The 17,308-nt window shown below is 44.9% G+C and overlaps 1 protein-coding gene across 1 annotated transcript in view; it reads right to left on the bottom strand.

Moving 5' to 3' along the window:
- Positions 1 to 796: 796 nt before the first annotated feature.
- pik3cg (phosphatidylinositol-4,5-bisphosphate 3-kinase, catalytic subunit gamma) overlaps positions 797 to 17,308 on the bottom strand; it is a 34,064-nt gene continuing 17,552 nt past the window's right edge. Inside the window, exons 15-25 of the mRNA XM_083757965.1 lie at positions 15,832 to 15,897; positions 15,444 to 15,587; positions 15,064 to 15,145; positions 13,733 to 13,836; positions 13,393 to 13,539; positions 11,593 to 11,683; positions 8,426 to 8,556; positions 7,038 to 7,149; positions 4,477 to 4,634; positions 3,722 to 3,803; positions 797 to 2,890 (exon numbers count right to left, since the gene is read on the bottom strand). Coding sequence (XP_083614091.1) covers positions 2,682 to 2,890; positions 3,722 to 3,803; positions 4,477 to 4,634; positions 7,038 to 7,149; positions 8,426 to 8,556; positions 11,593 to 11,683; positions 13,393 to 13,539; positions 13,733 to 13,836; positions 15,064 to 15,145; positions 15,444 to 15,587; positions 15,832 to 15,897 — 1,326 coding nt within the window. The 3' untranslated portion in view covers positions 797 to 2,681. The remainder of the gene's footprint in view (positions 2,891 to 3,721; positions 3,804 to 4,476; positions 4,635 to 7,037; positions 7,150 to 8,425; positions 8,557 to 11,592; positions 11,684 to 13,392; positions 13,540 to 13,732; positions 13,837 to 15,063; positions 15,146 to 15,443; positions 15,588 to 15,831; positions 15,898 to 17,308) is intronic.

Raw genomic sequence — 17,308 nt, forward strand, 5'->3', positions numbered from 1 at the left:
AACCCCCGAAATTCATGTTTTTGCGACAAACGGTTACATTTCTCGCATTTGCGGCGCCCCCTATGGATGAAAATGGTTGATTGAACCACCCCGGACATGTGATTGAAATGTGGGATGGATTGGACATTCCGTTCGTGATTTATGGCATTTTTTGTGATATAGGCCCCTCCTACTAACTTCGGAAGACGATTACGGCCGAACGATACGCACTTTCAAAATTCTGCAGTTCAGTTTTAATTGGATGGGTCCAGAGATCACGTGTGCCGATTTCTGTGAGATTTGGACAAAATCTGTAGGAGGAAAAGCAAAAAGTGTGTTTTGGACAAAATTCAAAATGGCGGAAAATCTATCATGGCGGAAATGGGCGTGGCCTATATGGGGAGATGCGTCATGACCCAAGGAATCCAGGGAAAAAATATTTTTTATTTTACGACCTATGGTTCAAGAGTTATAAGCCAAAAGGTAAAGTGGGCTGTTATAGCGCCACCATGAGGCCGACCGATAAAATTTTAAGGTTAAATAATTTTAGGGATAATGTTGAATTATCCCTAAAAGTTTTGTAACTATAGTGATTACAGTCTCCGAGGAACAAATACTTGAATGTGAATTTTTGCCTTTTCCCATTCATGTCAATGGGGAAATTTAATTCACTAATAAATTCATATCAATTAAACTATACAACATTTCTCTTAACAAAATACAAGCACACGATTCCCGATTTTTCCGGTCAATTTGACATATGGCTCAAGTGCGTACAGCGTACAGTGTGGGAGGTATAAAGCGTCAAAATAAAGACTACTCCAGTGAAATAATAAAGTGTCACAGTTACAAGAGTCTGGTTGCCCACACTAAATAGTAACTTCTATACGTGTGGTGGGGGGCTCAGAGTGCTTCCACTATAAGGAAAGTAGGCTTTCTAATGACACAACCCACTTTGTATTGTTGAGAAGCAAAAACGTTCTTTTCAGTTACGCTGAAGACGAGAGGCTGGTCTGCATTTATGCGAGCCCCGGAAGTCATCGCTAACATATATTCTCCGGCATTAGAGCTATGGACCAGAGCTAGAGCATGCACTGGGTTACATCTGTGCAAAATGTGGCTTTTAGACAAATTAGCGCAAAAGTATCCCTATGCTCCTCCACTACAAGTGAACAAACGAGCTGCATGTTGTAAGAGCAAAGGAAAAAGTTCATATGCCTCATGTTCTGACTTTTCTTTTTTTAATTGACTGATTCAGTGACATAAAAAAATACAACACGTTTCAGTTCTCTGGTATGATTCATATTGAAAGTGATTTCCATGCCACCCGTCTCCAGCTGTGAGATACAGTAGGTGGCGGTTATATAATTTAACAAATACAATATAAAAAGTGTAATTATAATCAATAATTAATAGCCTAATCATCACAATTCAAAATCAATCATGCTGCCATAGGTGAATGCAGAAAGCGTATTTCCCCTCGCCGGGGACCAGTTAATACTCCCTTTTCCCTTCCCTAAGGAATACAATATAAAATGTATCATTAAAATTCATAATTATACGTATTAATCCAGTGGAAAGTTTGACGACATTCTCTCAGAAACCGGCCTCCATCTACTGTAACATGGCTTCTAGCAAATACATTAAATATGTGTGAAACTTATGTGGATAGTGCAGGTTTTTTAAGGGAAAGATTTATAATTATGGATATAAATAAGTAAGCACAGTGATTCTCTGGTAAATAAATGGACATTCTATTTGAACACATACAGTATGGACTTGACATGAACAGAGTATACACACATTTATCGATAGACCAAGTCTAGCTATATGGAATAGGAGTAATTAAACCTATCCTTTTTTCTTCTTAAAATTGCTAAATACAATGTACATGTACTTAGTATTGATAAAATTGTAAAACGATTCAATGCCGATTATTTCCATTGCAAAACGATACGATACAAAGTAAAATCATACGATACGATATTTGCTGTTTACATATCGATATACTTCAAATTGTATTAATTAAATACAGTATTGTATTGTAACTGTATTGATACAGTTACAACCCTAATATTTATAGTACAGTATGCAGATGTCAGTTTTTAGGTTTGTTTTCGGTTGACCACAATGTTAAGATTGTTCTTCAGATAGCATGTTGATTATACAAATACTATAGGTTTGATATTTACTTGGTAATCCTAGTTTATTTGAAGCTCTAGTCTGCATTGTTCTCTTTTCACTTATGAGACAATTTACGCTGTTGTTAGTTGAATATTATATTTTATAGTTTGTCTTTATTACCCTGAGATCACGATGAATAAAATAAAGAAATAAAGAAAAAGTCCCCTGATGCCAATCGTTCATGCGGTGAAGATAGTCCAGTCCCATATTCCCATATTTCTTTCTTTGGTTTATGTATTCTGAATCTGGCAATTATTTTGCTCAGTTCGATCATCGCAGAATCTTTGATGATTGAACCACATTTTTTGTTTTGTTGTACTAACGATGTAACTGATGAAACGATGTTTCTGTTTCTGATGCATAATTGTGTTGTTGTTGTTGTTGTGAAGATGAGCAAATAGTAAAATACACTAAACTAAACTAAACCATCAGTTAGCTTTGAATAAAAAGGAAACGTATACGAAATGGTCAGTGCGTGAGTGGACCACCCATTGTTCTCATTAAAACAACCTCCTTCATTAGGACGAGTCCTTGGAGCGTTTGTCCACGCCCTGCTTGACCCCCAGCACCAGGTGCACGAACCAGTTGACCTGCACCATCCAGCCTTTCTCCCTGCAGATCTCGATCTGCTCCAGGAGGTGGCGCTGGGCCTCGTCCTCGCTGCGGCCCACCGTCAGCGCCCCGCGGATATACTCGATGTCCTCCGTGCTGGTCAGCTGGGGCATGCCTGTGGTTGGGGGGGGGGGGGGGGGGTGAGAACGGAGGGCAAGGGGTGTTGGAACTAAGGTCTCAGGGGCACTTCCACCACCGGGCATGTACTAGTCTCACGTTGCCAGACTGTTGCCTCTCGCAATTTATAAATGCTTCCTTCATACAGTCTGGAGCAACAGAACCTCTGATCATGATTCCGTCATACAGTCTGGAGCAATGGAAGCTCTGATCATGAGTAAAATATAAATGCTTCCTACATACAGTCTGGAGCGACGGAAGCTCTGATCATGAGTAAAATATGAATGCTTCCGTCATACAGTCTGGAGCAACGGAAGCTCTGATCATGAGTAAAATATGAATGCGTCCGTCATACAGTCTGGAGCAACGGAAGCTCTGATGATGAGTAAAATATGAATGCGTCCGTCATACAGTCTGGAGCAACGGAAGCTCTGATCATGAGTAAAATATGAATGCGTCCGTCATACAGTCTGGAGCAACGGAAGCTCTGATCAGGAGTAAAATATAAATGCTTCCGTGCTCCAGACTGTGTACAATATTTTTGAGGCTGCTTTCTCATCAGCTATGTTGTATGGGTGTGATCCTGTGAGGCTTCGTTACAAATTCCCTTAAAGTCTATTGAAACTCTACTTGGGGTGAGGGTGACTACAGTTAACTTAACCTGCCTGTTGGAAGCAGGACTGCCTTCGTTGCTTGCAAGCTTTAGTGAGAAAAAAGCAAGCAAGGTTCTTCACCAAAATACAGCAGCGAAATGGCATGCTTGATGACCCCTTGTGGCGTGTTCTTCAATTGCTAAAGAGCTATGAATTGTGTAGAAGTATAGCTATACCTGTCATAAGCATCATGGAGAACAGAATGATCAGCAGGTTGGTGTGGTGACGCAACGCCAGGTACGCCTTCACACACACACTCTGAGAGAGAGAGAGAGAGAGAGAGAGAGAGAGAGAGAGAGAGAGAGAGAGGGGGAGGGGGAGAGAGAGAGGGAGGGAGAGAGAGAGAGAGAGAGAGAGAGAGAGAGAGAGAGAGAGGGGAGGGAGAGAGAGAGAGGGAGGGAGAGAGAGATGTATGAGAATAAAATAAAGTTAGTTCATATTCAGGACTCAAATATACTGAGGAGAAAGTTGAGAGCTTGTTTTGAGATATTTCCTACTGTAATCTATTCTAATACGGATGGCTGCCATAGCTACCAAGACCTAAAGATGGGCGATATGTATATAGGGCTGAAGTGGCCAATGTATATTTTGTAATAATAATCAAAATCTACAAAGTAACTCGTAAGTTTAACTAGTTTTCAAATAAATGTAGTGGAGTAAAAGTATAATATTTGCCCCTGAGATGTAGTTGAGTAAAAGTAAAAATGTGTAGCGACCTCAGGTGGCCAAACAGAGTAACACACTGCGCACACACGCACACGCACACGCGCGCACACACACACACACACACACACACACACACACACACACACACACACACACACACACACACACACACACACACACACACACACACACACACACAGAGTCTGGGGTGTTTGCGTGTGGATGTGTGTAACTGTACTGTATGAGTGAGTGCTGCGTTTTGCACCTGGAACTTGGTGAAGTGGGGGCTGCCTTTCTTCCCGGACGTTCCCATGACGTAGAGGAAGTCTGGGGTGAGAACGAACGGGACCCACTCCTTACTGATCCCCATGAAGCTCTTATAGTTGCCCAGGATGTGGCCGAAGTCGATGTGGAACAGGTTCCCTGTTCAGGACAGACAGACAGACAGACAGGGGGGTTTAGTACAGACAGACAGACAGACAGACAGGGGGGTTTAGTACTTCCACAGTGGTTCCCAAAGAGGACCAGGGGTCCAGCTAAATGATAGTTTGGAACCAAAATGGACCCTTATGGGTCTGTAACTCTGAGTATACAAATGGAACCAAATGGACCCTTATGGGTCTGTAACTCTGAGTATACAAATGGAACCAAATGGACCCTTATGGGTCTGTAACTCTGAGTATACAAATGGAACCAAATGGACCCTTATAGGTCTGTAACTCTGAGTATACAAATGGAACCAAATGGACCCGTTAAATTAACATTGATTTTACAATATATTGCGCCACATTTTCACGACTTTTCAAAAATAGCAGATCTACAAGTGTGGCACGTCCCGGTGCCGTGCTATGAGCTTGTAGATCTGCTATTTTTCAACAGCTAAAGTATAACATAATGCTTAAAACACCAAAAGGGTTTCCCGTCCTGAATGGGTTAACGGACTGCAGTCATCAAATGGCACATACTAACTAACACGGCATGCACATGCATGTGCACGTGCAGCGATCTTTGCATGTTATGGTTAGCTATGAGGGGGTCAAATAAGGATGGTTAGCTATGAGGGGGTCAAATAAGGATGGTTAGCTATGAGGGGGTCAAATAAGGATGGTTAGCTATGAGGGGGTCAAATAAGGATGGTTAGCTATGAGGGGGTCAAATAAGGATGGTTAGCTATGAGGGGGTCAAATAAGGATGGTTAGCTATGAGGGGGTCAAATAAGGCTGGTTAGCTATGAGGGGGTCAAATAAGGATGGTTAGCTATGAGGGGGTCAAATAAGGCTGGTTAGCTATGAGGGGGTCAAATAAGGATGGTTAGCTATGAGGGGGTCAAATAAGGATGGTTAGCTATGAGAGGGTCAAATAAGGCTGGTTAGCTATGAGGGGGTCAAATAAGGCTGGTTAGCTATGAGGGGGTCAAATAAGGCTGGTTAGCTATGAGGGGGTCAAATAAGGCTGGTTAGCTATGAGGGGTCAAATAAGGCTGGTTAGCTATGAGGGGGTCAAATAAGGCTGGTTAGCTATGAGGGGGTCAAATAAGGCTGGTTAGCTATGAGGGGGTCAAATAAGGATGGTTAGCTATGAGGGGGTCAAATAAGGCAAGCGTTTCAAAGCAATGTCACAAAAGTGGAAATCCAATTTATTTTCAAAACGTCCCACTGAGCCAGCTAAGCGCCAGAGAGGGAGAAAGAGAGAGATGAGAGAGATACGCACGCACGCACACACACACACACACACACACACACACACACACACACACACACACACACACACACACACACACACACACACACACACACACACACACACACACACACACACACACACACACACACACACACACACACACACACACACACACACACACACACACACACACAACAGCTGACAAGATGACACCCGGCCGCACCTCCCATGAGGTTTGTGCCAGTGGGCTATTTTGGCTTGGCCTCATGTTCATGTTTCATAGAACATACCGTAGCTACTGTAGATATTCAGAAGTGCTGCTCTCTCTCTCCTTCAAGTCGGTACAAATATTTTCTACTTTTGAGGGCCATCGATTTGGGGAATAACTTTATATGTTGGTGCACATTTTATTACGGGATTGTATTAAGTTTTACTGATGTAAACAAATGTCTTACGTGCTTTTTTCTGGATTTATCCTCTTTTGTTTTTGTATTGACCTGTACCTTTCCTTGGACTGTACCCATTATGCAATCAATCAATCAATCAATCAATCAATCAATCAATCAATCAATAAATCAATCATATGCTGATATTGATTGACTTATTTTATGCATCATCACAACGATGCTCTGAACATGATGTACTTTGTCCGTACATCTAAAAGTCTAAAAGGCTTCAGACTTGCAAATAGCACGTTATTGCGAACGCAGTGAGCCACTTACTATGACAGCAAGGGCTGAATGTCTGTGTGTGTGTGTGTGTGTGTGTGTGTCCCGCTGTTACACCACCCGCTCGCCACCAGAGGGCGCAGCTGTAGCACACACACACACACACACACACACACACACACACACACAGGGCGCAGCTGTAGCACACACACACACACACACACACACACACACACACACACACACACACACACACACACACACACACACACACACACACACACACACAACCACACACACACGAGCTGCGTTCGCTTCCCGCGTTTGCGCGTCTTACTTGTTATTACCACAGATCATTGCTTTCTACAGCCCCCAATAAGTTCATTAAACGTTGCAATTTAAGTGATTCAAATGAATTTCCCAAATGATTGCATGGTGTTTGCTGACGTTGGGGAATCGACAGAGGTTAACGTACCGGATTCAGTGATCATGATGTTGTCATTGTGTCTGTCTCCAATCCCCAGGACGTAGGTCGCTACGCAGTATCCTCCGCACGAATACAGGAAGCGCTCTACGGCCTGCTGGAACTATATGGGGGGAGAGAGAGAGAGAGAGAGAGAGAGAGAGAGAGAGAGAGAGTTGTCAGCTTGGAGTATAAATTGTGCATCAACCTAAATGTCCTGTACATTTCAGTGTCCTGTTGCGTTGTGAGTTATACACACACTGCAAAAAGACAGACTTTGAAGATAGTGTCCACAGTCACAACACCAGAGGAAGTTCCACAAAACACATTGTAAAAGGAAATATTATTTATTTTGACCGTTTTTTTTTTTTTTTTTTAAGATATTTTTGCGGCTTACGCCTTTTATTGATTTTTTAAGGGACAGACAGTAGGCTGACAGGAAACGGGAGAGAGATGGGGGGATGACATGCGGTAAAGGCCGTGTCGGGTTCGGGAGTCGAACCCGCGGCACACCGCGACTGGATCACCAGTCCGGTGCCCAGACCGTTACGCTACGGCCTGGGCCTTTCTAACCGTTTTCTATGATGTTTGCATAGTACTGTATATTTGTATGTCATTATGTAATTGTTCAGATTAATTTAATATAATTGAATATGGAGGACCCCAATGGAAACAAGCCTTAGTGCTTTCTGGGTTATAAATCCACTTTTTTGAATTTTTCCTGCAAACTGTTATAAAATAAAGTATTCAATCAATCAATCAATCAATCAATCAATCAATCATAGATGAGCTGAATCTACAGCATTTCCAAGCTGCACCCAACATGATTCAGACCTTCAGAATCAATTAATTACTGTGTAATTGTGAAAGAGGCTAAAGTGAAAGAGGCTAAATATAAAATATAATATAAATATAATATATAAATATAGTATCAACTACTACTGAGTCATAATAAAGCTTTATATCCTGCCAAATGTGCCAGTGAGAAAACACAAAATATGATCCTTAAAAAATTAAGGTAGCAAACAGGTGTCTTGGCTCAAAATAGTCTATGTGAGTATACTGACGCTGAGAAAAGCCGAGTGACAGGAAACGGGGCTATTTCCTTTCTGTGTGCAAACTGCTACTTCCTGTGACATCTGATAAACAGAGCTGTGCTTGAAGCAATGAACTGTGCAGTGTTGTTTTTGGTATTTTAGTTTTAGTCATAGTCTCTTGAATAGTTTTCATTTAGTTTCAGTCACATTTTAGTCACCTGGAATGCTTTAGTGTTAGTCTAGTTTTAGTCGTCTAAATATCAAAATGTAAATCATAAAATGTATTTTGGCGGGCCAAGGTTCATGTTTAAAAAAGAAAAAAATCTAAATTCGCTGTAAAAAAACAACACTGCTGTACTGTACCTTGTCATCGCTGACACACCTGTCCCTCAGCCATTGGTTGAGGATCTCGTCCTTGAAGGCTCCGGTGCTTCCCACCACGCTCTGCTGGATGTTAGCGATGGTCGTGGCGTCTTTCACAATCTCAATCATACCTGGAGACATCATGGGGCCAGATATAAATATTTGATTGCAGACTGAGGGCTGTATTTTGCGTGTCTTAACCCATTCTGACCTGAGATCAGATTCATACGAGGTTTCCGCCGGACACACACTGGTCTGATGAACCCATTCTGACCTGAAATCAGATTCTAAAAATGTCAGTCGCTCTTCGATTTTTCAAAAATAGCAGACCTACAAGCTCGTATCGCGCCACTCGGTGGCGCGATATGAGCTTGTAGATCTGCTATTTTTAAATAGCTAAAGCATAACATGATGCTGACACCAAAATGGGTGCCCGGACAGAATGGGTTAAGTACCAGGTCTTATTCCCTAACTTGAGTAAAATAAAGACCTGGAGGCGTGATCAATGCCATTTGGCTATTCTGAGTGGCCAAATATACTATTCTATAAAAAACAGGGAATCATCATATAAAGAAAGAAAAACAGGGAAAAACATGTACAGTATGGGGACGGACGAATTGCAGCCGTCCGTATAGGTGCTCTTTGAGAGCGGTTTTGAAGGAGTCAAGGGATTCACATGTCTTAATGGCTGTTGGAATAAGGCATTCCACATGTTGGTGGCATTCGGAGCGAAATGAATTTAATCCCTTGTTTGTGCCGAATCTGGGTTGAACGTGGTTTTCGGAACTCCCTCCGGTGTTGTGAGTGTGGACTTTTAACCAATTTTGGGCGGGAACCCCTTTTGGTGTTAGCGTTACGATATGCTTTAGCTATTTAAAAATAGCAGATCTACAAGCTCATAGCGTGCCACCGAGTGGCGCGCTACGAGCTTGTAGGTCTGCTATTTAAAAAAAATCGAAGACACTTTTAGAATCTGATCTCAGGTCAGAATGGGTTAATAATGAAACTGTCAGGATGTAATAGACATTTTTAGAATCTGATCTCAGGTCAGAATGGGTTAAATAGCTGCCCGTTTGAAACGACCCGTGATGACCGACGTCATGACGGACGGAGAGGGAAGGAACCGGTCGGAATAACGTGTTCCTTCCACACGCTGCGTCCAGCAGGGAAAAGGAACCGGTCGGAATAACGTGTTCCTTCCACACGCTAAGTCCAGCGGGGGAAAGGAACCGGTCGGAATAACGTGTTCCTTCCACACGCTAAGTCCAGCGGGGGAAAGGAACCGGTCGGAATAACGTGTTCCTTCCACACGCTGCGTCCATCGGGGGGAAGGAACCGGTCGGAATAACGTGTTCCTTCCACACGCTACGTCCAGCAGGGAAAAGGAACCGGTCGGAATAACGTGTTCCTTCCACACGCTGCGTCCAGCAGGGAAAAGGAACCGGTTGGAATAACGTGTTCCTACCACACGCTGCGTCCAGCAGGGAAAAGGAACCGGTTGGAATAACGTGTTCCTTCCACACGCTACGTCCAGCAGGGAAAAGGAACCGGTCGGAATAACGTGTTCCTTCCACACGCTACGTCCAGCAGGGAAAAGGAACCGGTTGGAATAACGTGTTCCTACCACACGCTGCGTCCAGCAGGGAAAAGGAACCGGTTGGAATAACGTGTTCCTTCCACACGCTGCGTCCAGCAGGGGAAAGGAACCGGTTGGAATAACGTGTTCCTTCCACACGCTGCGTCCATCGGGGAAAAGGAACCGGTCGGAATAACGTGTTCCTTCCACACGCTGCGTCCAGCAGGGAAAAGGAACCGGTCGGAATAACGTGTTCCTTCCACACGCTGCGTCCATCGGGGGAAAGGAACCGGTTGGAATAACGTGTTCCTTCCACACGCTGCGTCCAGCAGGGGAAAGGAACCGGTCGGAATAACGTGTTCCTTCCACACGCTGCGTCCAGCAGGGAAAAGGAACCGGTTGGAATAACGTGTTCCTTCCACACGCTACGTCCAGCGGGGAAAAGGAACCGGTTGGAATAACGTGTTCCTTCCACACGCTACGTCCAGCGGGGGAAAGGAACCGGTTGGAATAACGTGTTCCTACCACACGCTGCGTCCAGCAGGGAAAAGGAACCGGTTGGAATAACGTGTTCCTTCCACACGCTACGTCCAGCGGGGAAAAGGAACCGGTTGGAATAACGTGTTCCTTCCACACGCTGCGTCCAGCAGGGGAAAGGAACCGGTTGGAATAACGTGTTCCTTCCACACGCTACGTCCATCGGGGAAAAGGAACCGGTTGGAATAACGTGTTCCTTCCACACGCTACGTCCAGCGGGGGAAAGGAACCGGTTGGAATAACGTGTTCCTTCCACACGCTACGTCCAGCGGGGGAAAGGAACCGGTTGGAATAACGTGTTCCTTCCACACGCTACGTCCAGCGGGGAAAAGGAACCGGTTGGAATAACGTGTTCCTTCCACACGCTACGTCCAGCGGGGGAAAGGAACCGGTTGGAATAACGTGTTCCTTCCACACGCTACGTCCAGCGGGGGAAAGGAACCGGTCGGAATAACGTGTTCCTTCCACACGCTGCGTCCAGCAGGGGAAAGGAACCGGTTGGAATAACGTGTTCCTTCCACACGCTGCGTCCAGCAGGGGAAAGGAACCGGTCGGAATAACGTGTTCCTTCCACACGCTGCGTCCAGCAGGGGAAAGGAACCGGTCGGAATAACGTGTTCCTCCCACACACTACGTCCAGCGGGGGAAAGGAACCGGTCGGAATAACGTGTTCCTTCCACGCGCTACGTCCAGCGGGGGAAAGGAACCGGTCGGAATAACGTGTTCCTCCCACACACTACGTCCAGCGGGGGAAAGGAACCGGTTGGAATAACGTGTTCCTTCCACACGCTACGTCCAGCAGGGGAAAGGAACCGGTTGGAATAACGTGTTCCTTCCACACGCTGCGTCCAGCGGGGGAAACTCCCCCAGTCAGGGGAAAAGAAGCAGCTTGGACTCCTCATGCATAGAAGGCAGCATGAGGTCAGTCCACTGCCCCCCCCCCCCGGTTGGCAGAGGAAGCACAGGCCCAGGATTACATTAGATGATTGACACTGGTGAAAAAATGGGTTGCAAAATTGTGGGATAAAAAAAAAAAAAAAAAAAAACGACTGACCTATTTTGTTGCCGGTGGAGATGCATCCGTACGGTAAGAGGCATAGATCCAGGGACTCCATTTCCCAGATGGACTCCATGATTCGCAGAATCTGCAGCAGAAACACACGTTGTAAAATGGAACATGCACATTTAACCCATTCTGACCTGAGATCAGATTCTACAAATGTCTTCTACATCCTGACAGTTTTCTGAAAAAGCCATGTTTCTATGTCAGTCGTTCTTCGATTTTTCTAAAATAGCAGACCTACAAGCTCGTAGCGCGCCACCGAGTGGCGCGCTACGAGCTTGTAGGTCTGCTATTTTTCAATAGCTAAAGCATGACATAATGCTAACATCAAAAGGGGTTCCCGGTTCCCGCCCAGAATGGGTTAAAGCAGAGCAAGATACGTGGCTGGATACGGATTAAAACAGTTTTTAATTTGATTCGGAAAGTTTTATTATGCTACTGTAAAACTATACAGCAGCGATTAGAATGAAGCTTTGGTGGAAGTTTAATAGAGAAGTTTCTTTTTCACTCACGCTTTCATTGCACTTAATTTCTTTTCTGAAGATTTCTCCACGTCACTGCCTCATCTAATGTGACTCCACCAGAATGCCATTTGCATTGCTTAACCCATTTTGGGCGGGAACCCATTTTGGTGTTAGCATTACGTTATGCTTTAGCTATTGAAAAATAGCAGATCTACAAGCTCATAGCGTGCCACCGAGTGGCGCGCTACGAGCTTGTAGGTCTGCTATTTTTGAAAAATCGAAGAATGACTGACATAGAAACATAGCTTTTTCAGAAAACTGTCATTTTCAAAAATACGTTTTTAGAATCTGATCTCAGGTCAAAATGTACAAGAAGTCTACACAACTAGAGAATGTAGAAGCATCGTTATTTTTGATCGTTTGCCAGTTATGCCTCCTAAATAATGGTATACATCAACACAGCATGGAATTGTGGACAAAATCTGAATTTAAATATTCTTTAGTTTTGGGTCTGAGAGGCTAAATGTCATCAAATGGTGGTCCGTGACTCAAATGCCGAATAATGGACTTTGATATGAAACGGGTTGAAAACCACTCAAATAGAATAATCGATTAATAATATATCCCTATTTTTGCATTGTGATTATTAAGGGGAAAAATGGAAATAAAAAACGATAATCACAATTTTACACAACTTTTTAAAAGTATAAAAGAAATAACACTTAAGGTGGTTGCACACCGGGCGCGTTTTTCGGATGTCCTGTCTGAGGTCACTAGTCACCTGTAGGATGAGCATGTCCTGTCTGAGGTCTCTAGTCACCTGTAGGATGAGCATGTCCTGTCTGAGGTCACTAGTCACCTGTAGGATGAGCATGTCCTGTCTGAGGTCACTAGTCACCTGTAGGATGAGCATGTCCTGTCTGAGGTCACTAGTCACCTGTAGGATGAGCATGTCCTGTCTGAGGTCACTAGTCACCTGTAGAATGAGCATGTCCTGTCTGAGGTCACTAGTCACCTGTAGGATGAGCATGTCCTGTCTGAGGTCACTAGTCACCTGTAGGATGAGCATGTCCTGTCTGAGGTCACTAGTCACCTGTAGAATGAGCATGTCCTGTCTGAGGTCTCTAGTCACCTGTAGGATGAGCATGTCCTGTCTGAGGTCTCTAGTCACCTGTAGGATGAGCATGTCCTGTCTGAGGTCTCTAGTCACCTGTAGGATGAGCATGTCCTGTCTGAGGTCTCTAGTCACCTGTAGGATGAGCATGTCCTGTCTGAGGTCACTAGTCACCTGTAGGATGAGCATGTCCTGTCTGAGGTCACTAGTCACCTGTAGGATGAGCATGTCCTGTCTGAGGTCGTCCCCTTCTTTGAAGATGACCCCTATGGGTTCCGAGGAGCGTGTGGTGGGGTCCGCACGCTGGAACTGCAACCACAGGGGCTTCTTCTTAGAGGCCATCACTTTACACTGCTCGATCTGTGCACGCACACACACACACGCACACACACACACACGCACACACACGTGTACACGCATGCATGCACGCACACACACACGCACACACAACCAGGCAAACACACGCAAAAGGGAAATATATCATTGTTTGATCATGTTTGTCTTGCAATGAGTCGATGTGTGTGTGTGTGTGTGTGTGTGTGTGTGTGATCACCAGCAGTGCTCCAGCTCGTAGCCCCGGGTCGTACGGAACCCTGAAGTTGTCCGGGAAACCTGAAGACTGAACGCTCTCCAGCTTCACTCGTAGATGAGACACCACTATTCACGTAACACACAGAGACACGTTATAACCGAGACACCACTATTCACGTAACACACAGAGACACGTTATAACCGAGACACCACTATTCACGTGACACACAGAAACACATTATAACCGAGACACCACTATTCACGTAACACACAGAGATGCATTATAACCGAGACACCACTATTCACGTAACACACAGAGATGCATTATAACCGAGACACCACTATTCACGTGACACACAGAAACACATTATAACCGAGACACCACTATTCACGTAACACACAGAGACACATTATAACTTATAACGTGAAATTCTTCTCTTATGGGGGTCCCTGGCATATCTTTAGAAATGGGGGTCCGAGGGCTAATACGTTTAAATGTGGGCACCCCTTGGTTAGACATAGCATTGGTTAGACATAAGGTTGGTGAGGGGTGCGCTAAAACGACCAGATTAAGGTTGGTGAGGGGTGTGCTAAAACGACCGGATTGAGGTTGGTGAGGGGTGCGCTAAGACGACCGGATTGAGGTTGGTGAGGGGTGCGCTAAAATGACCAGATTAAGGTTGGTGAGGGGTGCGCTAAAACGACCGGATTAAGGTTGGTGAGGGGTGCGTTAAGACGACCGGATTAAGGTTGGTGAGGGGTGCGTTAAAACGACCGGATTAAGGTTGGTGAGGGGTGCGCTAAAACGACCGGATTAAAGTTGGTGAGGGGTGCGCTAAAACGACCGGATTAAGGTTGGTGAGGGGTGCGTTAAGACGACCGGATTAAGGTTGGTGAGGGGTGCGTTAAAACGACCGGATTAAGGTTGGTGAGGGGTGCGCTAAAACGACCGGATTAAGGTTGGTGAGGGGTGCGCTAAAACGACCGGATTAAGGTTGGTGAGGGGTGCGCTAAAACGACCGGATTAAGGTTGGTGAGGGGTGCGCTAAAACGACCGGATTAAGGTTGGTGAGGGGTGCGCTAAAACGACCGGATTAAGGTTGGTGAGGGGTGCGCTAAAACGACCGGATTAAGGTTGGTGAGGGGTGCACTAAAACGACCGGATTAAGGTTGGTGAGGGGTGCGCTAAAACGACCGGATTAAGGTTGGTGAGGGGTGCGCTAAAACGACCGGATTAAGGTTGGTGAGGGGTGCGTTACGGGTTGGGAGAGGGTTATGGTTAGGTTTAACACCCGTACATGAAAGCGTTTGAGAACCACTGCTATACATTAATGCAGATGCAGACTCACTCACCTTGGGCAGACAAATCATACTTGTCAGCTGACATGGTCTTGATGTCACGGGTCACTTTCTCCAGAGCCTCCGTCACCTCCACCTAGTTCACACCAGTGGTGGGAAATACGTAAGGGATAATGTATGGCTGGGTGGTCATTCTTTAACCCATTCTGACCTGAGATCAGATTCTAAAAATGTCTTCTACATCCTGACAGTTTTCTGAAAAAGCTATGTTTCTATGTCAGTCGTTCTTCGATTTAAAAAGAAATAGCAGACCTACAAGCTCGTAGCGCGCCTCTCTCTCTCTCTCTCTGTCTCTCTCTGTCTCTCACACACACACACACACACACACACACACACACACACACACACACACACACACACACACACACACACACCTGTTTGCTGAAGTCCTGCAGCATGGCCTCTCCGCAGCCCCTGAGGTAGGCCTCCAGCAGCACAGCGTATCTCTGCTGGTAGTGCTTGGACTGGGCTATCTCACTACGCAGGAACCAGAACAAGAAATGTCCAATGCGTTTACTCTGTGCGGGGACATGCAGACAGACACACACACACACACACACACAAGAGACATGGTATGATTAAGGATTTCAAAGATTATTCCCGTCCCAAAGGGGTGAAACACCAAAGGGGTTCCTGTCCCGAATGTGTGAAGTTGAAGTTGAGTTAAAGGGGAAAAAGTTTAGCATACGCTCTTAATTCAGAATAAAAAAGACATTGCAGAAGAATGCTGGAGCAGCTCAAACATCTACATGTTGACCTCACCCTGAGGGCTCTCTTCAGGAGAAACCTCACCAAGGCACTGTCATGGTAGGGCTCAAACTTGACGGCCTGCAGAAAACACGGACACGCGTCACACGCACGCACGCACGCACGCACACACACACACACACACACACACACACACACACACACACACACACACACACACACACACACACACACACACACACACACACACACACACACACACACACACACACACACACACACACACACACACACACACACACACACACACACACACACACGCACATGTTAGCAATGACAAACTGACAAACACACATGTATCCAATACAGAGGAAATAAAGGGACATGTAAAAGTGAATCCACGTGTTGGCCACGAGTCAAAGCTGAGCAGGGTTGATTTTGTGAACTACGGTCATACTATGACGAAATTATTTTTTTTCCACTGACGAGGACTAAACTGAAACTAAATCAAAACTAAGCTATGATGACTAAACCTAAGACTATTGACATTTTTGTCAACAAATAAAAACTAGACTAAACTGTTAGGAAGGGACTAGAGGACAAGAGATCCAGTCAAGTCATTTTACACTTGGTTGCATGTTTAAAACAGCCGATCTACAAGCACACAACTTGAGCTTGTAGATCGGCTATTTTCAACAAGTGTAAAATGAGCCATTACGACGGCATCAAGGCCATTTTAATCGACTTCACTAAATGAACTGCAGATTTAGTCGACTAAAATCTTATGACAAGTTTTAGTCGACTAAAACTAGACTAAACACTAAAACATTCCGGGTGACTAAAATGTGACTTGAAGTTTCATTCCAAAGACTATGACTAAACTAAGACAGAAATGTGCTGCCAAAAACAACAGTGAGTCATTTCCATGTTATCACGGGGCCCGGTATAACATAACGGGGCCCGGGGTGCCAGTTGATGCGGTCACACCGCATCATGCAAAACTGACCACGTGACCGCCATAGAAGGACAAACGTTGGGCGATTGAATCATGCTGCTTCTAGGAAGGTGGCTGGCACGCAAGTTAATCCGTGTGACGGGCAATGTGGTCGCGTGCTGCTAAACCACAACGGTTAGTCAAAGAACAAGTGTGTTCTGTTGACTTTCAATGTAGCGGTGTGTCTGTTGCAGGCCTGTGGTGTGGGGCAGAAAGCTTGTATTTCCAAAAAGGCTACTGGTCAGGAAAGAGTGCATCCCACTGTAGTCACAGGCTGCTTTTAATACTTTAATTTTAGTCACAAGCTGCTGTTAATACTTAAATTTTAGTCACAGGCTGCTGTTAATACCTTTATTTTAGTCACAGGCTGCTGTTAATATTTTTCTTCTGTTAAATCATCTTAAAACCCACAGACCAGACTTACCAACCTGGCATCCCTAGATCTGGCGTCTCATTTTATGTAGGCGGACACGTAAGAAACTATAGAGGTGCTCCGATCCGATTGATCACCAATTGGTGATCGAACGATTTTCACTC

The sequence above is a fragment of the Protomyctophum parallelum genome (assembly GCF_964188405.1).
Source record: "Protomyctophum parallelum genome assembly, chromosome: 22".
In the NCBI taxonomy this organism is placed as follows: Eukaryota; Metazoa; Chordata; class Actinopteri; order Myctophiformes; family Myctophidae; genus Protomyctophum; species Protomyctophum parallelum.